Consider the following 23,742-nt stretch of genomic DNA (forward strand, 5'->3'; position numbering starts at 1 on the left):
TCCACACCCACAAACCATCATCCTATAATTTACGGGAATTGCTTGATCTGTGTGCAGAGATCTGGTGCCATATACTCCAGAAACCTACCAAGGATTTGCCAAACTCATGTCACACAGAATTGCTGTTTTGTGTTACATGGATGGCATAACACCTATCATATTTCTTTGACAAAGAAATATGATCAAATATTCATCAAATTTCTGTGACTAAGATCTTTGGGTATTACACTGACATCGTGTTTTTCATCAAACTTCAAGATGGCAGATAACAACAATTTGTTATTATGTGATGCAGTTGCTTGTACCACAATTGCATTGTGTGAGCATTTGGAGCAGCAGCAGCAGAAAAAAGGGTAACATACTTGAGTGAAGCTGTGGGTTTTATGTCAAGATAATAAAAGCATTCAGCAAAATTTGTTACACGAGCTGCAAGTGGAGGACATCAAGTCCTACATAATTTACTTATGAATGGATGAGAGTGTGTTTTAGTGTTTGCTCAGTTAAGTGGCCCATCATACTAAAAAAACGAATACTCAGCTGAGAAAATCTGTATGTTCAGAAGTCAAGCTCACCATAACACTGCAGTTTCTTACTACAGGAGAGAGCTACTCTAGCTAACAATACGGCACTCGAATACTACAGTGGACATTAATCAAAACAATTCCACAAATGTGTGAAGCGATTTATAAAGCACTGACAGAGAATTATCTGAAGAAAGATAAATGTTTAGTACACTACATGGGCATCAAAAATATTTTTATTTTTGAATAATTTAATGTTTCAACAACTACAAACAACTACAAAACTATTAAAAAGTATGAAAAAGATGAAACATTTTTTAACTTGCGGCATCCAAAATTCAAAATTAGACAAAGTAGAATGGAGAGTTAAGAATTTTTTTATTGTTATCAGCATTTTAGAGTGTGCCCTCCTCTTCTATTCTGGCTTGCTGAAAAGCTGCTTGGATGTTTCTAGACATAGTGGTGGATGGCTGTAGCTGTGACTGTGGATTTGAAGTCACCTGCAGCATATCTGATCTTCCTACAAGCACATGATTAATAACATGGACTGTGCCCCTTGCTCACCCCCACTCAGTCAAGGTAAAATTCTTAAAAAGAGTCAAAGGAACACACCAATTAAACTTTTCAGCCATGTTTGCAAACATACTACAGATGTAAAATAGCTGTAGCAATGCCAGCATTCTGAGCAGTTACGTTTCACACTGTAGTGAACAGAAGACAAATGACTTTTATGATCAAATCTACAGTGAGGTTCCCTATTATACTATCAAATTTCTTTGACAAATAAATATGGTAGTGTAATACCGGACTAAGCAGGTGATCATAATTTTTTGGCACATCAGTGCATGAGAAGGTTGGGAACAATTCTGGTTACATAGGTAGTAAAACAGAGCCACCTAACTGCAAAACAGGATGAGAACTTTGAAAAACTGAGAGTAAAATGTATTTTGGTTGAAGAAAGCAACTATTATTGTATAAAATGTGGATGTAATAAACCGAAGGTATTTCTTCTTAGAGTCAAGAGGTGAACTTCTATTATTCCTCTAACTAAAAATGTTAATTTTTTTAGCTTATCCTGCTAAAAGGTGATGCAGCACAGGAGTGGAACCTAATACAAGTGAATATGTTATAAGGGATCTATATGGATGACTATTTTTGTGTGCTGCCTTGGAATTGATAAGAAATGGTTTTTGTAGATGTTGAAGCCTTCAATGTTTCTGTACTTGCATCGACATTACACAAGCAACCATACATTCTCTTGGATAAAGTACATGATACACCAGTGTTATCACCACCTCACTATCCACTCATCTTGGCATTCATCAAACAATGGAAAATCCAGGATGGAAGGTAACAATAAGAGAGAAGGAAAGTTGCTACTCACCATATAGAGGAGATGCTGAGTCACGATAGGCACAATAAAAAGATTCACACAATCATAGCTTTCGGCCATTAAGGCCTTTGTCAGCAATACACACACACACACACACACACACACACACACACACACACACACACACAAGCACAACTTGCACACACGTCTGCAGTCTCGGAGAGCTGAAACTACACTGTGAGCAGCAGCACCAGTGCATGATGGGAGTGGCGACTGGGTGGGGGTAAGGAGGAGGCTGGGGCGGGGAGGGGGAGGGATAGTATGGTGGGAGAGGCGGACAGTGAAGTGTTGCAGTTTAGATGGAGGGCAGGAGAGAAGGTGCGCAGGGGGGGAGGGAGTAAGTATCGGAAAGGAGAGAAATAAAAATAAAAATAAATTAAAAGACTGGGTGTGGCGGTGAAATGACGGCTGTGTAGTGCTGGAATGGGAACAGGGAGGGGCCTAGATGGGTGAGGACAGTGACTAACGAAGGTTGAGGCCAGGAGGGTTACGGGAACGTAGGATGTATTGCAGGCAAAGTTCCCACCTGCGCAATTCAGAAAAGCTGGTGTTGGTGGGAAGGATCCATATGGCACAGGCTGTGAAGCAGTCATTGAGATGAGGGGTATCATGTTTGGCAGCGTATTCAGCAACAGGGTGGTCCACTTGTTTTTTGGCCACAGTTTGTCAGTGGCTGTTCATGCGAACAGACAGCTTGTTGGTTGTCATGCCTACATAGAATGCAGCGCAGTGGTTGCAGCTTAGCTTGTAAATCATATGACTGCTTTCACAGGTAGCCCTGCCTTTGATGAGATAGGTGATGTCAGCGACTGGACTGGAGTAGGTGGTGGTAGGAGGATGAGAATGTATGGGACAGGTCTTGCATCTAGGTCTATTACAGGGGTATGAGCCATGAGGTAAGGGATTGGGAGCAGGGGTTGTGTAAGGGTGGACGAGTATATTGTGTAGGTTTGGTGCACAGCAGAATACCACGGTAGGAGGGGTGGGAAGGATAGTGGGTAGAACATTTCTCATTTCAGGGCACGACAAGAGGTAATCGAAACCCTGGCAGAGAATGTAATTCAGTTGCTCCAGTCCCGGGTGGTACTGAGTTATGAGGGGAATGCTCCTCTGTGGCCGGACTGTGTGACTTTGGGAGGTGGTGGGAGACTGGAAAGATAAAGTACGGGAGATTTGTTTTTGTACGAGGGTGGGAGGATAATTACGGTCAGTGAGACCCTCGGTATATTTAGAGAAGGACTGCTCGTCACTGCAGATGCGACGACCACGGGTGGCTAGGCTGTATGGAAGGAACTTCTTGGTATGGAATGGGTGGCAGCTGTCAAAGTGGAGGTACTGCTGGTGGTTAGTAGGTCTGATATGGACGGAGGTACTGATGTAGCCATCTCTGAGGTGGAGGTCAACATCTAGGAAGGTGGCTTGTTGGGTTGAGTAGGACCAGGTGAACCAAATGAGGGAGAAGTTGTTGAAGTTCAGGAGGAATATGAATAAGCTGTCCTCACCTTCAATCCAGATAGCAAAGATGTCATTAATGAACCTGAACCAGGTGAGGGGTTTAGGATTCTGGGTTTTTAGGAAGGATTCCTCTAGATGGCCCTGTAATAGGTTAGCATATGATGGTGCCATGCGGGTGCCCATAGCCGTAATGCGGATTTGTTTGTAGGTAATGCCTTCAAAGGAGAAGTAACTGTGGGTGAGGATATAGTTGGTCATGGAGACTAGGAAGGAGGTTGTTGGTTTGGAATCCATAAGGCGTCTGGACAGGTAGTGTTCGATAGCAGTAAGGCCATGGGCATTACGAATGCTAGTGTACAGGGAGGTGGCATGAATAGTGACAAGCAGGGCACCGTGTGGTAAAGGGAAAGGAACTGTGGAGAGTCGGTCAAGGAAATGGTTGGTATTCTTTATATAGGAGTATAGGTTCCGGGTAATAGGTTGAAGGTGTTGGTCTACGAGAGAAGAGATTCTCTCAGTGGGGGCACAGTAACCAGCCACAATGGGGCGTTCTGGGTGGTTGGGTTTATGGACTTTAGGAAGCATGAAGAAGGTGGGAGTGGGGGGAGTGGTAGAGGCAAGTAGAGACATGGACTCTGGTGAGCGGTTCTGGGATGGGCCTAAGGATTTCAGTAGTGACTGGAGATCCTGCTGGATTGCTGGAATGGGATCACTGTGGCATGGTTTGTAGGTGGAAGTATCTGACAGCTGATGGAGTCCTTCTGCCACGTAATTCTTGTGGTTCAAAACAACAGAGGTGGAGCCTTTGTCTGCAGGCAGGATTATAAGATCAGGATAAGTTTTTTGATGGTGGACTGTGGTTCTTTCTGTGGGTGTAAGGTTAGTATGCATGTTGAGAGATTTGAGGAATGATGGTGAGGCAAGGTTCGAGGATAAGAAATTCTGGAAAGTTAACAGGGGGTGGTTTGGAGACAGTGGGGGTGGCTCAGGGTTAGATGGCGGAGTGAACTGAGTTAGACAAGGTTCAATATTGGTCTGTGGTTGAGTCTGATTGGTCGGGTTGGTGGCAAAAAAGTGTTTCCACTGAGGGACTGGGACAAGGAGAGAATGTCTTTAACTAGTCCTGCATGGTTGAATTTGGGAGTGGGGTAAAAGGTGAGGCCTTTGGAAAGCACTGATATTTCTTTGGGGCTAAGGCTTCTGGAGGAAAGGTTCATGACTGTATTCAGGTTGGTTTAGGTTTTGGGTTCTGTGTGGCGGTGGGAGGGAGTTTTGAAGGGTGGGATAAGTGTAGTAGGTCTGCGAGACAGGGTTTGTCAGCCAAGAGGGGACGTGGGTTTCGATTACCTCTTGTCCTGCCCTAAAATGAGAAATGTTCTACCCACTATCCTTCCCACCCCTCCTACTGTGGTATTCCACCATCCAGCAAACCTACACAATATACTCGTCCACCCTTACACAACCCCTGCTCCCAATCCCTTACCTCGTGGCTCATACCCCTGTAATAGACCTAGATGCAAGACCTGTCCCATACATCCTCATCCTCCTACCACCACCTACTCCAGTCCAGTCGCTGACATCACCTATCCCACCAAAGGCAGGGCTACCTATGAAAGCAGTCATATGATTGACAAGCTAAGCTGCAACCACTGTGCTGCATTCTACGTAGGCATGACAACCAACAAGCTGTCTGTCCGCATGAACAGCCACCGACAAACTGTGGCCAAAAAACAAGTGGACCGCCCTGTTGTTGAATACGCTGCCAAACATGATACCCCTCATCTCAATTACTGCTTCACAGCCTGTGCCATATGGATCCTTCCCACCAACACCAGCTTTTCTGAATTGCACAGGTGGGAACTTTCCCTGCAATACTTCCTACGTTCCCGTAACCCTTCTGGCCTCAACCTTCGTTAGTCACTGTCCTCACCCATCTAGCCACCTCCCTGTTCCCATTCCAGCACTACACAGCCGTCATTTCACCGCCACACCCAGTCTTTTAATTTATTTTTATTTTTATTTCTGTCCTTCCCACTACTTACCCCCTCCCCCCTGCGTACCTTCTCTCCTGCCCTCCATCTAAACTGCAACACTTCACTGCCCGCCACTCTCACCATACTATCCCTCCCCGCCCCAGCCTCCTCCTTTCCCCCACCCAGTCGCCACTCCCATCATGCACTGGTGCTGCTGCTCGCAGTGTAGTTTCAGCTCTCCGAGACTGCAGACGTGTGTGCAAGTTGCGCTAGTGTGTGTGTGTGTGTGTGTGTGTGTGTGTGTGTGTGTGTGTTAATGGCCAAAAGCTATGATTGTGTGAATCTTTTTAGTGTGCCTATCACGACTCAGCATCTCCGCTATATGGTGAGTAGCAACTTTCCTTCAATGGTATTGTTACATCTTGGCATCCAGGTTTTTCTCTAAATGCCTTCTTCATGATCAAGTCGACAGAAACAAGATCTTTGCTCTTTATCGTACATTAAAATCCAACTAATGGCATTCACTAAAGAGAATGCACAAAGTAGGCAGTAATAAAGGATAAGTGGCACTTACTAGACTTTTCCTCCAGAACAATAAATGACACTAGAGGGAATAGTGACTGCAAAGTATGCAGAATGCATATCCCCTGTCATTAGCTGTAGCATCTCAAAAGGAAACCACTAGTGATATAAAGCTTTTTGAGATGCTAAAACCGTGTATCAAACACTGACCATGCTGTTCACAGGTAGTGTCCACTGCTGGTAGTCCAATGTCAAAAATGTTCATTGTCACAAATATGCCGTTGAATATTAAAAATTCTCTTCTTACATGTGACATGTCATCTCTCTAGTTTCAATGACTCAAGAGTATGGAAGAGGCTGACCCCTTCGATTAAGGACCATATGGGAGAATATTAGAGAGTTTGAAAGACAAGAGAATATAAAACAAAATATTCAAGGAAAATATTCAAGAGAACAAAAGTGACCGGAGTACAAACTGAAATTTATATATATACTATTTTTCATTCTTCTATTTAGCTAAGCCACACCCTTCAGTTTAATACTTAAGATTATGCCTTAGAAGATAACTGTCTTGTTCTCCTAAAATGTTGTTCCCAGTTCTTTGCAGGAAGCTGGAGAAATGTACCTGTGCAACTGAATGTATTCTCTCGGTCTGCCCAGCAGCTGGAGCAACCTATCAGCCAACTTGTTCTTCCCAACACCTTGATTGCCAACAAGGAGAAGGTGTTCACCCAGCATGAAATCTTGTAGCATCCATTCTAGTACTGATAGATGCTGCAAAAAATATATGTACAGTATAATAACAATGGACTCCAAAAAGCTAAAGGTTTAAACAGAAAGATATTTATTACTATAATGTAATATCTTATACTGAAAATAAATAAAGATGATGTTTTGAATGCTTGGTGCTCAGTAGCTTTCAGATGTTTAGCAAAGGACACTTCCATACACCATGAGCCATATATAAGTTATCATTTTGCAGAAATCAATGTACATACAGTGTCTGTTCCTCTGTATCAGATGCCACTGGTGACGAGTTACAAACCCAAAAACCAGTTTTACAAATATATATTTCTAGTTCAGATCATGGCGTATAGAAGATGTCTGCTGCATGGGTTGAGAGCTTTCACTTTTCTTTACAGCAAAAAGATTTTAAAACACACACACACACACACACACACACACACACACACACACATCAAGAGTGAATGGTGATATGCCCTTAAACTCATGGTTAACAGTAGATAAATGATAAAACCACAGCACATTATTATTATTATCATTAGTAACACAATGTCATAGGGATCTTTGATACATTCTGGTCTTGTGAATGTCATACTAAATCCCATGCTGGACCAGGATTAGTCTCTCCACTCATTTCAAAATAAGAAAAGAAAACAAGTAATGCACAACCCAAAACAAAGTGGCAACAGCTGCTGTACTATTGCTCACTTAAGTTGGAAGTGTCATACACTGAATAGTTCAGTCCCAACCTCTACCAGTACCTCTCATAACCACAGTTCAAACTCCCCACCCCCACCCCCACATAACACTGCTATGTTAAAGTGTCCGCATATTATTATTATTATTATTATTGTCGTTGTCTTGGAGGTTATAGTTTACATCGTAATTTAGTAAACAAATGCAGTTACAAAAAAGCCCAGATAAATTACACTTAATTACAAACTGATGTTAAATACTGTGAAACAAGTTAGCACTTTCAATCAGTTCATGTAACTTGTCAAACTATAAACAGCTGTACAAATTGGACAGTCTTCAATCATGTAAGGAGAAGCCGCTGTAAGATTGTTAAAGTCTATAACCGGGTGATCCCAGGTAATAGTGCAATTACTGGAAAATTTTTCCTCTGAGACACTATAATGCCATTGAAATATGTACAGTTTGCTCACAAAGAGAGGGGCAAGGACTCCCTACTTATGAATCAGCAAAAGTCAGTAGGAGTTGGTCAACTTCAGTCTGCTCACTTTTTGCGTCCAGCTATGCCAGCCTCAGCATCTAACACAGAACATTGCATATGTAGCTATTGTGAAGTGTGCTGTTTTGTTGTGTAGATAAGTAGTACATCTGTTGAGGAGTGACGAAGTGCTTCCTGGCCTATCATGGGCAACATCAAATACTACTCCCACTCCTCAGAGAGAGGCAATGGATAGTACATTACAGAGTGGAGCAAGGAAACTAATTAATATTTTGCTGAAGGTTGTGAGCATGCAAGCAAAAATACAGAGTTGTTCCATCCACGCTCTCAGACAACACGATGAACAGTGACATATACAGGAGCAAGCTCCAGCTCTGTAAAAGCATTCCTAGGGAATCACCAAAAACTCCCAGGAAAAAAGAGGTAAATTTCAGTTCAGATTTTCCTGTTTCACAGTGCTCTGATACTGTCTTCTAGTAAAAGAATTTCTTGTCATCCAGTAGTAACAAAATCAGTCATTCAGAAACCCCAATTAGCCAAGTGGTTAAGATACTTGATTGGCATGATGAAGGTAGGAGGCTCAAGTCCTGTCGTATGTCAGAGTTTTCATTTTTTTTTTTTTTTTTTTTTTTTTTTTTTTTTTTTTTTTTTTTTTTTTTTTTTAACATCATAACAGAAATACATTTGGAAAAGAGAAAACCACTTCAGCTGTGTGAAAATCCTTTTTTTTATTGAAGTCTAATAAATAAAATAAATCAGTCCAATGACAAAGCATATTAGTACAGCTGATGGAGTTTTCAATTTTCCAAGCCGCATATTCCAAGCAGTGGCTGCTGTCACTATATGGTCTTTTGTAAAAGAAATGACTGCCATCATTATTTTTATTCAATGACTATGGCTGCATCATGAGACATCTGGGAGCATAACCAACACTGCTGTATAAGTGATTTCAACAAGTCAGTCTTCCACTTGGGACCTCTCCTTGTTACTTGTAACTATACATTCTACATAAAATTTAATTCTACTTTCTGACATTATTTTTTAACTCTTTTTCACTTAGGCCAAGATCAGCTGGGAAAATCCAATTGGATAACTTTGACAGGGTGTCTTGAAACAAGAAATTGAAAACTTCTGCTTGGTACAGAAGGTAGGTCCCAGTCTGCAGAAACTTTGAGCAATACTCGAGGAAATCGGCTGGACTCAGGCTGTTACATCTCTGTGGAACATTTTGTTGCCAATGGGATTCACAAGGGAAAAAGTGCAGAATAAGAGCTTTTACTGCTACAGTGTGGAGACAGTACTCATTGGTGGTTGCATTTCACAGTATAAATCAAACATTTGGGAAACAGCCACCAAAATATTCTACCTGCATGAAACTTGGATACACAGTAATATGACAGTTGTTAAACATTGGAAGGAGGATGTTGTCAGCGTTATGCAATGGGAAAACTCCTCTAAGAGACTTACTATTGGAGTGTTGGATCAAAGAAGGGGTTCGTCGGGAGAATCGACTAAAATTCTGAGCTACATCCACAAAAGGTGATTACCATGATCAAACATTTGCAAATACGGTTCTCCCAAGTCTTTCTCCAACATTGGTCACTGTGATAGACAACACTTCATAAGAAACTGGTGGACAAAACACCCACACTGTACAATACCGAAACGAGGATCTTGCAATGGCTCAAATGAGACATGTTGCCCGTAATGAAAGCATGAGGATGCAGGCTCTGTTTGCTTTAATTCAGTAACACAGATCTGCTAAAAAATGTATGTGATCAAAGAAATGGAAAGTGACAAAAGCTACACGGTTGTCTGCTTGCCACTCTATAATTGTGATTTGAGTGCGATAGAACTGGCATGGGCAAAAGTAAAACAGTTGTATAGGGAGCACAACATTTCAGGGACATGGCCAAAGACAATCTGTTGAATGTTGCAAGTGAATCTCTTCTGTCAGTAACTGTTGATGACTGGGAAGCACAAAGCAGGAAGGGCCAGCAAGTGGAAGAAGATTACTGGAAGCATGACAGTGTCGTTGAATTCACAATACATGAAATTATTATTAATACTGGTACTGCTGAATCAAGAAGTATCAACAATAATGCATAATGCACAGATGGGAACTTAATAAGACTGACACTGAGTGATTTACGTTTAAATACAGTTCATCATTACACATGTGGGTAAATGTTCAAAATTTTCTCATTCTCTTTTTGTTGCCACAACATAAATTTTACGACTGGTTCTCTTTAGTTCTAAAATGTCTATGAGAACTGATACAGATTTAGTAGCCACAACCACCATCATTCAAGATGAAACTATCAATTTTGATTTCATGAACCCTCTAACTTTAATTACACCTGTCTTTCGCAGATGTGCAACATGTAACAGTTGACAGCTGTTACAGTGGCAGCTAACAGATGTCACTGCTGTTTGGCGCACAAATTGTATGTGAACGCAAGAGTGTTGCCAGCAATGCTTGATGTTTGTGGGGCTTGTTCCTCCCCCTCTGCAGTGCCCCTCACCCTTCAGGCAGGCTATGTGCTGGGAGTCGGAGGGTGGGGCTTGCTTATTCTGATCCCTGCAACTCTCTCAAATTTCGCTCTTCTTCTTGTGAACAAACTGCATGCACACTCTAATTTGTATAAGAAAGCTTGACTTTTAATTTTGTTTCTAAATGATTTAAAACAGTATGAAGATCAAATTAACATTCCTTAAAATGGGCCACAGCCAATTTCTTTCCCCATTATTATCAAAACTACAGCTTCATCCCTAATGAATTCCTTGTTATGTAGATGTTAAAACTCAAAAGAAAAGTGGCATCAGTGTAATTATGAAAAAGCCATGAGCCATTTGGCCTATCCATGAGCAAATATTCCAGTTATGTTAATTAAATATCTTTTAAAAACTAACTGGTTATTTCTGATAAATGACCAACCTTAAAGTATTATCCGATGTGTTGGCCAAGGAATTTGCTGTAAAGTCTGCATATGAGTTGCCAAAACTACAATGGCATGAACTTCAGGGAATGACTTGAATATGGATAGAGACAGGTAGGTGAAGATAAAAGTTGCACCATTTACAGTAAATAGCAAATGCACACAACACAAATGAGAGAGACTAAGAAAAAGCCAGAAGTTACCCAGTATATCTAAGTTCACTGTAATCTCATTGGCAGTAAACAAGACTCGTATCTAAGCAATTTGGCTGGCTAACCAATAGGTACATATCTGATTTATTATACACTGACATAAAATACCATGACAAGATTTTCCAAAGAAATGCCATTTAAGGACTAGGTTAATTTAACTTATGTTGTTGTGGGTCTCTCTTAAAATAGTGTTACAATTAATATATACAAGTTTGCGTTGGTTGTCATTTATAGGTACACTAGCCTTTCCATTGTGGATTCACCCACGTGTGCATTCAACACATACACTCTATACACCTCCTCCTCCCACCTCTCTGTATCCACCTCTTCCTCCCTCTGCCTCTCTGTCCACCTCATTCTCCCACTTCTGTCTAGCCTCTATTCACCACTCTCTTCATCTTTTCATCTCCTCCTACCCCTCCCACTGTCCATCTCCTCTGTCCCCCAGTCCCCCATCTATCTCTACAGCTGCCACCACCTCCTCCTCCACACCCTCTTTGTTGTTCTTCACCCGTTTCTAACTCCCCCTTTCCTTCTCCCCCCCCCTCTGTCCATCCCCTCTTGCCTGCTCTCTCCCCACCTCCCCATCCATCTGCTCCTGCCTCCTCTCTGTGTCCATCCCCTCCATTACTTGTCTCAACCTTCCCCCAGCCATGTCCATCCACAGGTATAGCCCCTGCAGGTCAACAAAGCAGGTTGATACTACTCCAACACAACACAATTGTCATGCAGGGCAGCCTACACATTGGGAGCAGGAAAATTGTCTCTTGCCCCTGATGTGTAGGCTGCCCTGCACACCAGGTCGATAAAGCAAGCCGATACTACCTGTGCTTGACACGCCTGTCATGAAGGCCATCATACAGGTCAGGGGCTGGAAAACATTTACTGCAGGTCAATACAGCAGTTTGACACTTTTTCCACAGAACATGCCTGTTGTGCATGGCAGCCTAAATGGCAAGGGCTGAGAAACATTTTCGTCCCTATCTCTGCTACCACTGGAGCTGGGAGTTTACCAAATTTGTCTGAAATCAGTCCAGGAATTTGGGAGATCCTGAGAGAGAGAGGGGGAGAGAGAGAGAGAGAGAGAGAGAGACCACACATACACGCACGCACGCACGCCTTCCTTCCATGTTCCATTCATGAATTGTGTATGGGAAGAATAGAATTTCAATGCCAAGTCTCATTGTGGTGCACAATGCTTCTCTTGTAATGTCTGCCATTGTATTTTGTTGAGCATCTTCAGAATGCTCTCCCACCATCCAAACAATCCGGTGAAAAAACGTGCCACTTTTCATTGGATCTCCTCTATATCTTCTATTAATCCAATCTGGTAGATTTCCCCTACTAAAGAGCAATACTTGAAATAAGTTGAACAAGTGCTTTTTAAGCAACTTCTTTTGTGGGTGAATTAAATTTCCGTAACATTCTTCCAATGAATCTCAGCCTGTCATCTGTGTTTCCTATAATCTGTTTTATGTGATCATCGCACTTTAGATCACTTCAGATAGTTATTCCTAGCTACTCCATCAAGTTATTTGTCAACAATAGTGTAATAGAACAGTGGGGCATTTCTTCACGTATTTATGAGCAATATTTTACCTTTATTTACATTCATGATAAACTACTAGTTCCTGCACCAATCATCTTCCTGCAAATCACTAGTCTTATGGCACTGATACATCCCTATACACAACTGCACCATTTGTGAAAGAGATCTTGCAACTTCCAATGTTATTCACTAGATCATTTATACATACTGTAAGCAGTAACAGTCCTATTACACTTTCTTGGGGTACTCCTGAAGTTACCCTTACATCTGCCAATTTAGTTTCACTAAGAACAGCATGTTGAGCTCTACCTGCAAGGACATCCTGAGTCCAATCACAAACACGGTACAATACTTGGCAAGTTCATATTTTGTTCACTGAACAACAGTGTCAAACTGTATCAAACACCTTCCTGAAGTCAAGGAACACAGCATCAACCTGAACACCACAGTCTATGATGCTAAACACCTCGTCAGTGAACAGTGATAGCTGAGTTTTGCAAGATCTCCATTTGTGTAATTGATGATGATTTTTATAGAAGATATTTCCATTCTCAAAAATAATTCTAATGTGTAAGCAAGTCTGAGTTTTGCAAGATCTCCGTTTGTGTAATTGATGATGATTTTTATAGAAGATATTTCCATGAAAGAAGGTTGTATACATGGAAGAACCCTGGAGATACTAAAAGGTATCAGATAGATTATATAATGGTAAGACAGAGATTTAGGAACCAGGTTTTAAATTGTAAGACATTTCCAGGGGCAGATGTGGACTCTGACCACAATCTATTGGTTATGACCTGTAGATTAAAACTGAAGAAACTGCAAAAAGGTGGGAATTTAAGGAGATGGGACCTGGATAAACTAAAAGAACCAGAGGTTGTACAGAGATTCAGGGAGAGCATAAGGGAGCAATTGACAGGAATGGGGGAAATAAATACAGTAGAAGAAGAATGGGTAGCTTTGAGGGATGAAGTAATGAAGGCAGCAGAGGATCAAGTAGGTAAAAAGACGAGGGCTAGTAGAAATCCTTGGGTAACAGAAGAAATATTGAATTTAATTGATGAAAGGAGAAAATATAAAAATGCAGTAAGTGAAACAGGCAAAAAGGAATACAAATGTCTCAAAAATGAGATCGACAGGAAGTGCAAAATGGCTAAGCAGGGATGGCTAGAGGACAAATGTAAGGATGTAGAGGCCTATCTCACTAGGGGTAAGATAGATACCGCCAACAGGAAAATTAAAGAGACCTTTGGAGATAAGAGAACGACTTGTATGAATATCAAGAGCTCAGATGGAAACCCAGTTCTAAGCAAAGAAGGGAAAGCAGAAAGGTGGAAGGAGTATATAGAGGGTCTATACAAGGGCGATGTACTTGAGGGCAATGTTATAGAAATGGAAGAGGATGTAGATGAAGATGAAATGGGAGATATGATACTGCGTGAAGAGTTTGACAGAGCACTGAAAGACCTGAGTCGAAACAAGGCCCCCGGAGTAGACAATATTTCATTGGAACTACTGACGGCCGTGGGAGAGCCACTCTACCATCTGGTGAGCAAGATGTATGAAACAGGCGAAATACCCTCAGACTTCAAGAAGAATATAATAATTCCAATCCCAAAGAAAGCAGGTGTTGACAGATGTGAAAATTACCGAACTATCAGCTTAATAAGTCACAGCTGCAAAATACTAACACGAATTCTTTACAGACGAATGGAAAAACTAGTAGAAGCCGACCTCGGGGAAGATCAATTTGGATTCCGTAGAAACACTGGAACACGTGAGGCAATACTGACCTTACGACTTATCTTAGAAGAAAGAGTAAGGAAAGGCAAACCTACGTTTCTAGCATTTGTAGACTTAGAGAAAGCTTTTGACAATGTTGACTGGAATACTCTCTTTCAAATTCTAAAGGTGGCAGGGGTAAAATACAGGGAGCGAAAGGCTATTTACAATTTGTACAGAAACCAGATGGCAGTTATAAGAGTCGAGGGACATGAAAGGGAAGCAGTGGTTGGGAACGGAGTAAGACAGGGTTGTAGCCTCTCCCTGATGTTGTTCAATCTGTATATTGAGCAAGCAGTAAAGGAAACAAAAGAAAAATTTGGAGTAGGTATTAAAATTCATGGAGAAGAAATAAAAACTTTGAGGTTCGCCGATGACATTGTAATTCTGTCAGACAGCAACGGACTTGGAAGAGCAGTTGAATGGAATGGACAGTGTCTTGAAAGGAGGATATAAGATGAACATCAACAAAAGCAAAACAAGGATAATGGAATGTAGTCTAATTAAGTCGGGTGATGCTGAGGAAATTAGATTAGGAAATGAGGCACTTAAAGTAGTAAAGGAGTTTTGCTATTTGGGGAGCAAAATAACTGATGATGGTCGAAGTAGAGAGGATATAAAATGTAGGCTGGCAATGGCAAGGAAAGCGTTTCTGAAGAAGAGAAATTTGTTAACATCCAGTATTGATTTAAGTGTCAGGAAGTCATTTCTGAAAGTATTCGTATGGAGTGTAGCCATGTATGGAAGTGAAACATTGACGATAAATAGTTTGGACAAGAAGAGAATAGAAGCTTTCGAAATGTGGTGCTACAGAAGAATGCTGAAGATTAGATGGGTAGATCACATAACTAATGAGGAAGTATTGAATAGGATTGGGGAGAAGAGAAGTTTGTGGCACAACTTGACCAGAAGAAGTGATCGGTTGGTAGGACATGTTCTGAGACATCAAGGGATCACCAATTTAGTATTGGAGGGCAGCGTGGAGGGTAAAAATCGTAGAGGGAGACCAAGAGATGAATACACTAAGCAGATTCAGAAGGATGTAGGTTGCAGTAGGTACTGGGAGATGAAAAAGCTTGCACAGGATAGAGTAGCATGGAGAGCTGCATCAAACCAGTCTCAGGACTGAAGACCACAACAACAACAACATTTCCATTCTCAAAAATAATTCTAATGTGTAAGCAAGTCTGATTCAACGATACAGGCATATAAGTATGTGCATCTTTCTTACCACCTTTCTTGAAAATGGTCAGTCGATTAGCTTATGATACATTACTGCTAGAAAGGGAGCAAGTTCTTACACATAATCTCTGGTAGAATCTCACTGATATCTCATCTGGTCCACATGCTTTTTCACCACTGAACAATTTTAATTCAGTTTTTATTCCACAATTATATAACTCAAAAGTTGCTATTCTGATGTTCATGCAATGATTGTAAGGAAGAACCATAATATGACCTACCACAGTGAAACAGTTTTGAAAGAGTGAATTCAGTATTTCTGACTTTTCTCTATTGTCTGCCATTTCATTCAGATTGATCAGTTAAATTATATTTTCAAATTCATTGAATGCTGTGCAGTAAAGGATCCTCACCAAATGCGACTCATGGATAATATTGAAAAAATTCAAAGAAAGGCAGCTCATTCAGCAATACCATGAAATTGGGGAGAAGGTGTGGGGGTTTAAGGTCATGGTAATCATTAAAACAAAAGCCTTTTTCACTGTGATGAGATCTTTTCATAACATTTCCATCATCAACTTTCTCCTCTGAAAGTCAAAATATTTTGTTGGTTTGTACCTATATATTTGTTTCAGAGTAGAACAATAGAAAAACAGTGAGAAGGAGGTTCTATGAACCCTTTGTCAACCACTTAAGTGCTGATTGCAAAGTAATTGCACAGATGCAGATATAGATTAGGAAACTTATGATGTTCTGCAAGCTATCTCTGAAGTGCTCTGCCATTACAGCTCCTGACACAGAGGGGCTATAAAACCATCCAATGATCACATCTGGCTTACCTTTTCTTACTCACCTTCACCCATGTTATTTTATATATTATCCTGACACTGCTATCATCTCATTTTTGAAATGCTTGATTATTTTTCTCCATTTCCTAACATTACAATTCAGATTTTTAAGATTACAGTTTTATAGCAACAATCATTGACTAATTTCCATATCTCAAAAGTCCTCTCTTCCTGCTTCATATTACACACAATACTGAAAATGGGTCCACCGTGGCTTACCTGAGGGATGTTGAAGAATGTTATGTCTGGAATCTTCGTCTTTGCTGCTGTCTTGTATCGAGGTGCGACAGTTTGACCAATCTGCACCACATTTTCATCCACATCACATTTAATAGCTGATTCTTCCATTTCAGCTTGTTCAATTGGGAATCCATTTTCTGTTAGTGCTGTGTCCAATATCTGCCTAGCCAAAGGAGGCAAAAACCTAAAAATTTAGGAAAGTCATTCAATAACAATCTAATTGAAAGTAGCAGCACATCATCAGTAAGTCAGCACATGTTACTGACATGCAGGCCACACAGGACTTCTTCCAAGCACTGCTCAGGATGATCACACAGCTTGCAGCACCTTGGTATAGTAGTGTATCTGGTCTGTGGGTTCCCAATACTGTGATGATTGGCAGAAGAATGAGATATCAGGCTGCTGCTACATGCTGCCAATATGAGCAGTGGCTGGAGGAAGATCTGTGTCACCTGCATGTCAGTAATATGTACTGGTTTTTGAATGCTGTCCTATGTTAAAGTATTACAAAAATATAGTATGACTATTTTTTATGTGTGGACAGGACAATTGTTAACAATTTGTGGGACAATTGACAACCACATTATGTTAGAAATGCTTTTCTGGAGGGACAACTTTCAATGTTGTTCCATTGCAATGAACTTTTAGGTGGGAGATTGTTCTCTCAAAATGCACAGCTCAACAAGAAGAACACTGTCTTGTGGTTGAATGCAATAATTAAAGATATTAGTAATGTCTAACAACCACTACCATGTGACACTGTTAAGAGATGTGCTGTTCTGTTAAAGCAATTTTTTAATTACAACTGCTTTACAGGCAAATATACAAGCTTCCTTTATTGTCTCATCTATTAGAGTTTGGGAAATACATTTCCCAAATATACAAACACATATTATTATTTAAACATCAACCAAGATATTTTTGTATATTAATTCATGTCCCGTGTATCACACATTCTGACAAAGCAAACCACTAACCTAGACAAGCATGCACGATGAATACTCTCTCGTTGACTGTCCATGGGGTATTGCGACAGACGGCGTGCTATCCTCAGAAGCTGTCGTGTTGACAATGAGTTTGCTAATGACCGTAATGTTGGGTCTGTGGAACTGCGTAGTTTATGTGCAAAGTCTACAATGCCAGACATTAACCTTGCCTGTTGTGTGCCATACTGCAAAAGACGTTATTTTCAGTACAATTTCAACCTACAGACTTTCTTAAATTGTCACTATTATTTTCAAGACATTGCAAAAATATAACATGAGTAATCACACAACACTGTGTAGAAAGGAAGATACAGGTATAAAGTCTTGCTGATGAAGTGGTCAATAGAGTTCAGGAAAGGGAAGGAAAGCGGCCATGTCCTTTTTCAAAGGGACCACCAAAGCATTCATATTAAGAGTTTTGGGCAATCAACAGAAACCATAAATCTGGATCACGCAGGAATATGAACCACCATCTTCCTGAATGTGGTTCCAGTGTCTTACCACTATGTCATCTGCTATGCTTGGTCAGTATTATGCTATTACCATCACACAGATGTCAGTTGCGAACACTAACAAATGGAGAAACAGGTATTGAAACACAAAAGGAAGTGTATGGCATTGGAATTCTATGAACATGGTTCCCATTTTTCAAGCGAATCCTTTGATAACTAACACACACACACACACACACACACACACACACACACACTCCACAAAAATCATTTAAATCTGGTCACAGAGGAAAAACACAGGTAAATTACTGACTGCTGAGAAACCACTGTGCCATTTCTGGAAAGTGTTTCAACAGAAATGTACTCTCTCTCTCCCTCTCCCTCTCCCTCTCCCTCTCCCTCTCCCTCTCCCTCTCCCTCTCCCTCTCTTTCCTTGTGTCTGTGTCCCGCACTTCCGCAGGGTTGGCATGGTTATCCTCTGATTTGGCAAGGTTAATCGAAGGGGTGGCCGGATGCCCTTCCTGTCGCCACCCTGGTGGATGATAGGATGATTAAGACAACACAACACGATGATGAGGACAAAGACAACACAACACCCAGTCCCTGAGTGGACAAAAATCCCCAACCCAGCTGAGAATTGAACCCGAGCCCCTTAGCGCAGCCATTCCGTCACGCTGACCACTCAGCTATCAGGGCAGACTCAACAGAAATGTAATGGTTATTACAACACAGTAGTCCCAAGCAATCACTGGAATTGAGAGGCAACTGGGACAAAAGCAGGTGGCTGACAGGTGTTAGTGGAGACTAAGATACTGATGTAGGGTACGAAAAGGGCTGTGTGTTGGTGGTGGTGCAATTGGGGCACAGCTGCTAAGTAATAAAGCTGTGTAGTGGCCACAGACAATGAGCACATTGTTAACCTGTATGTTTTGCAAATGACTAGTCATGCTTACACTCAGTTACAGGTTGAAGGTGGGCATTCATACAGATTGACAGTGACTGGTGGTTATGCCCACATAAAATGCTAAGCAGTGATTGTAGTAAAGTTGATATATGGCACAGATGGTTTTACATGTGATCTGCCTCTTAAGGGATGGGATACAATGTGACCAGACTGGTCAGGATGGGCTTGCTCTATGAATTGGTAAATTACAATAAGAGCATCACAGACAGAAGACATGTTTTAACAGGATAGGGAAGGAAAGAGAGCTGGACATGTCCTTGTCTAAGGATACATCCAAGCATTCACCTAAATAATTGGTAACGGGAAGCCTAAGACTGAATGGCCAGATGAGGATTTGAAGGCTATTGCTTCTCAATACAAGCCAGGCCCAGACTAGATGGACAGTCCATCAATTGGATATTTCAAACACACATGACCTGTGTGGCAAAAGGGTGGTAACGGCAGCAGCATAAGGATGGGACAGGATGTTTCATATGTTAAACAGAGAAAAGAATAGCACTTTTCAAGACAATAGTGAATTTTGAATCAGCAGGATACTCATTATTTCATGGCATGATTAGTAGTCAATGCCTTAGTGACAGATGCAACTCATTTGTTCCAGCCTCAGGTAGTACTGTACAAAGACTAAACATTAGGTAATATCTGCTTTCATGTAGCATGAAAAAGAGATGAAGGAGCGAGAAAGTCACATTACTACTGGTTCACTTGCAGACCCTTTAAAACGAGCAGCCAAATTAAAAATCCTTCTAAGTGTGAAATCAGTTTTGTAATATGTTTTTAGTGGCCAAAAATCTCAAAGTTTTTGACATTCAACACAAATCTATGCTGTATAGAAACAGAATGTTTTTCTGTCATACTCTGTTTAGACAGAACACAGTTTATGATACCTCACATTGGCAGCAACACGGAGACTGGAGGAACAAACATGTGGTTCCTGAGGTCAATGACGGCAGAGTTTATGAAGTGAACAGTAAACCAAAAACAAGTCCAGAGTGTAGCAAATTGTCTTACGCTTATACAAACAGTCCAGGGAGCAAATCCAGCAGCACTGAAGGCTTCAGCTGCAATGACTAACAACCGACTGACTGGTAGGTACAGGTTTTGGTATTTAAGGGTAGTCTTGCCTCAGCGCATGGCTCCAAATGACATACTTGCAGCTGTGTTAGCGTCCCTTGCTAGAGCAAGCTGCAGCTGGAGTATGAAGCCCAAGTATCTCTGACTGTCTTCCATATTGATATTTGGTCTGGGTCAGGACTCCACATCTGTTGGACATTAACTCTCCACCCCCGCCCCCCTTTTACAGAGAGAGAGCCTCTCATGATAGTTCCTCAATGTGATCATCTGAGACAGAAGCCAAAGCTGTTTTTGAAAGTTCCAACCAGTCAATGGGTTCTTGGGTGCATCTTGACCCAGCCTGCAGGATAGTGGATTCTGCTCATGACGGAGATGGGGACAGAGGGCAGCCTGCATGGGCACCTCAGTTTGGAAATGCTCAAACTCCATTGATTGTGTGGTGAGGGGTTCACTGCAGGTGGTGGGAGCTAGAACTGGTTTAGGAGGTGGAAGCAGTTCCATCTCCTTCAGCTCCTATCATTAGTGATTGTCAACCTCTTGTTGATGGTTAACATGAGGGTGGAAGTTGTTAACAACAGCAGCCAGGCTTGTCCCTGGTACTTAGTTCATACCCAGCCAGCAGATGAGGGGAAGGGGGGAGGGGGATGGTAAGTCTCATAGTGGGCAGAACTGATTTTGATGCCTAACTAGATCCTCCTGACTGATTGCAACCTCAAGCATTTTTATGCCCCCTACGGCCAAAAACGAGGCCTTGTGGCCACCCAGCATTCACCTACATAATTGGTAATGGGAAGTCTAAGAGTGAATGGTCAGATGGGGATTTGGAAGGCTGTTGCTTCTCAAGGCAGGCTCTGTGTGTGTGTGTGTGTGTGTGTGTGTGTGTGTGTGTGGGGAGGGGGGGGGGGGGGGGGTTTGGATGGGTGTGTGAGCACGTGCATGCGTGCATGAGTATGGTGAGCCATGCGCAGCAAGTTGAGAAGGGTGCAGGACCTGTAGTCACGTAAAGTTTTGGCTGGACTACATCCATTCACAGAAGTTGACCAGCACATGGTAAGGAAGCTGGTGAATGATTCCATGGAGTTGGCTCTGATCATTACCTTGTGCATCAGGATTTTGAAGGTCCTGACCATCTGCTTGGCTTCCAAATTGGATGTGGCATCCTACTATTTACAAGACTGTTTTAGATGTAAAGACTGACTACAGTGTGAATGTCAATACTACAAAGATTATTGATATATTTCACGGTCCATCAGTATTTTTGTAGTGGCATTGATTTTGCATTGACTGATGTTGAAGTTCAAGTTTTTTACAAAAATCCTGAAACACAGACTCCATGAATTGATTTGTATCTACATACATACTCCACAAGCCACTATGTGGTGGATTGCTGAAGATACCTTGCACCACTACTAGTCATTTCCTTTCCTGTTCCACTCACGGACAGAACAAGGGAATAACAACTGTCCACATGCCTCCGTACAAACCCTAATTTCTATTATTTTATCTTCGTGGTCATTACACAAAATTTATGTTGGCAGCAGTAGAATCATTCTGCAGTCAGCTTCAAATGCCAGTTCTCTAAATTGTCTCATTAATACTACTCATAAATAATGTCACCTTCCCCCCCAGGGATTCCATCTGAATTCCCGCCCATAATACCTGTATGTTAACTGAACCTACCAGTAACAAATCTAGAAGCCAGCCTCTGGAATGCTTTATGTTGTCCTTTAATCTGACCTGGTGGGAATCCCGAGAACTCGATCAGTACTGAAGAATGGATTGCACTAGTATTGTATACACAGTCTACTTTACAGATGAACCACAATTTCTAAAAAAGTTCTCTCAATAAATCAAAGGCAATTATTCGACATCAACATGCACTCTTCGCAAGAGGTGATCAGGGCATGGCCCAGGACTGAAACTGTGCAGGTGCCAACTGACTTTGGGTGCAGGTCAGTAAGTTCCAGACAGTGCGTACATGGTCATGTCAACACTAGGCCAATACACGTGCAGAGCATGGAACGAGCTACCAACTGGCATTCAGAATCGACTGGAGCCTAGAATATGACACCATTAGTGATATTAAGTCTGTGCCATAATGAAAACTAGGTGTGTCACTCTGGGTCAGTGCCCTTAGGCAGGTGCTAGCAGCCCTGCTGTACAGCAAACACCACCCTGCGAAGAAATGGATCATAGCCCACTTCTGATGTTACATTGCATGCCATAATCAGGAATTAGTAAAGTCTGCGTCTCTGGTTTTCATCTTAAGCAAAACACAGTACTTCGTGCCTGTCATACTCTGAACCTGGGCAGCATAGCATGTGGAAAACTGTGCCAGCATTTGAGTGCTGCACGGTGTGCCATTAATCGATCTTGTAGGTATAGTTATGCAGGGACAACACTCATCATTGCAGCCTCTGTGCCCTCTTATCGGGTAGTTTCGAATAGGGATTTAACTGCAAAATGACGAGCTTCTGATTGGTGATTTAGGTGAAACTTAGAACCATAGAGATGCACATGAGACTTTCTTGTCCATATGTGACAGCCAACAACTCTTTTCCTGGTCCATATGTGACAGCCAACAACTCTTTCTCAATTTGTGAATAAATCCTCTGTGGCAAATGATAGAAAGTCCAGGTTGGAACATCAAGAATATTATCAGGAGGCTAGATTGCTTTTCACCATAAACATGACACACTGGCACAACAGAAAGACTGTTACACATTTGAGCTTCCAGATAGAGCCTTATCATAAAAGAAAACACACACATTTACATAAGCAAGCACATATACCCACTATCTCTGACCGCTTTGGCCAGGATGCAACTGTGTTGCGTCAAATGGAGGCAGCAATCTGGAGTGGGGTGGGAAAGGGGGAGGGATAGTGAAACGTCAGCACCATCTGGCAGATTGTGCAGGGAATAGATGGTGCCAGGACAAGGCTGCCAGGTGCAGCATTGGGAAGCTGTGGGGAGGGAAGAGGTGGGGAGGGGGAAATATTTTCTTTTCTGAAGAAGATTTTGGCCGACTGCTCAAATGTGCCTGTCTGCATCTCAACTTGTCATCTTTATGTGAGTAGCAATCTATCCTTCACATAATTTCTCTCTGTCTCATTTAACGTTTTAGATGCAAATTCAGTGGGCTATTCCATGCTGTTGGCACATTTGTGTGACAGCACTGTACTAATGTCACATTCTGGCGCACTAGTGGCAAGCACGAAGTGTTTGCCAGAATGGAATGTGCTAAATACGGAGCTAATTCAAGGCACTTTTTAAGTTGTGAGAAATTCATCCAGCATACTTCTGACCAAACAAATTTAACACCTTTTTTACACAACTAATTGAATGGATGTTGAATCTGGGACACACTGGGAATAAATTTTGCATAATAATTAATTTTTTCCAGTAACGATTGAAGTTCTTTGATGTCATTAGGGGTTGGTGGTTGTGAGACCTTCTTTTACTTCATGTATGTCCTAGGTATCTTATACTTGGCTCACAGTAACTACATTTGTCAAAGCGATAATGCAGACCATAGGTTTGGAGCTGCTCAAACAACACCTGCAGATAGCATAGTTGCTTCTTCTGTGTGGCTATGGTAATTAGCAAGTCATATAAACAGTAAAACACAGTTGGCTATACCTTGAATGAGTTGCTAAAGGTTTCTTGAAATACTGCAGGAGCAATGGTGACTCCAAATGGCAACTTTTTAAATG

The 23,742-nt window shown here is 41.6% G+C and overlaps 1 protein-coding gene across 1 annotated transcript in view; it reads right to left on the reverse strand.

Annotated features, from left to right (window-relative positions):
* LOC124804710 (von Willebrand factor A domain-containing protein 8) overlaps nt 1–23,742 on the reverse strand; it is a 256,617-nt gene that overhangs the window by 141,166 nt on the left and 91,709 nt on the right. Inside the window, exons 13-15 of the mRNA XM_047264969.1 lie at nt 17,530–17,723; nt 16,532–16,736; nt 6,490–6,638 (exon numbers count right to left, since the gene is read on the reverse strand). Coding sequence (XP_047120925.1) covers nt 6,490–6,638; nt 16,532–16,736; nt 17,530–17,723 — 548 coding nt within the window. The remainder of the gene's footprint in view (nt 1–6,489; nt 6,639–16,531; nt 16,737–17,529; nt 17,724–23,742) is intronic.

This window comes from Schistocerca piceifrons, chromosome 7 (genome assembly GCF_021461385.2).
Source record: "Schistocerca piceifrons isolate TAMUIC-IGC-003096 chromosome 7, iqSchPice1.1, whole genome shotgun sequence".
NCBI classification, from domain to species: domain Eukaryota; kingdom Metazoa; phylum Arthropoda; class Insecta; order Orthoptera; family Acrididae; genus Schistocerca; species Schistocerca piceifrons.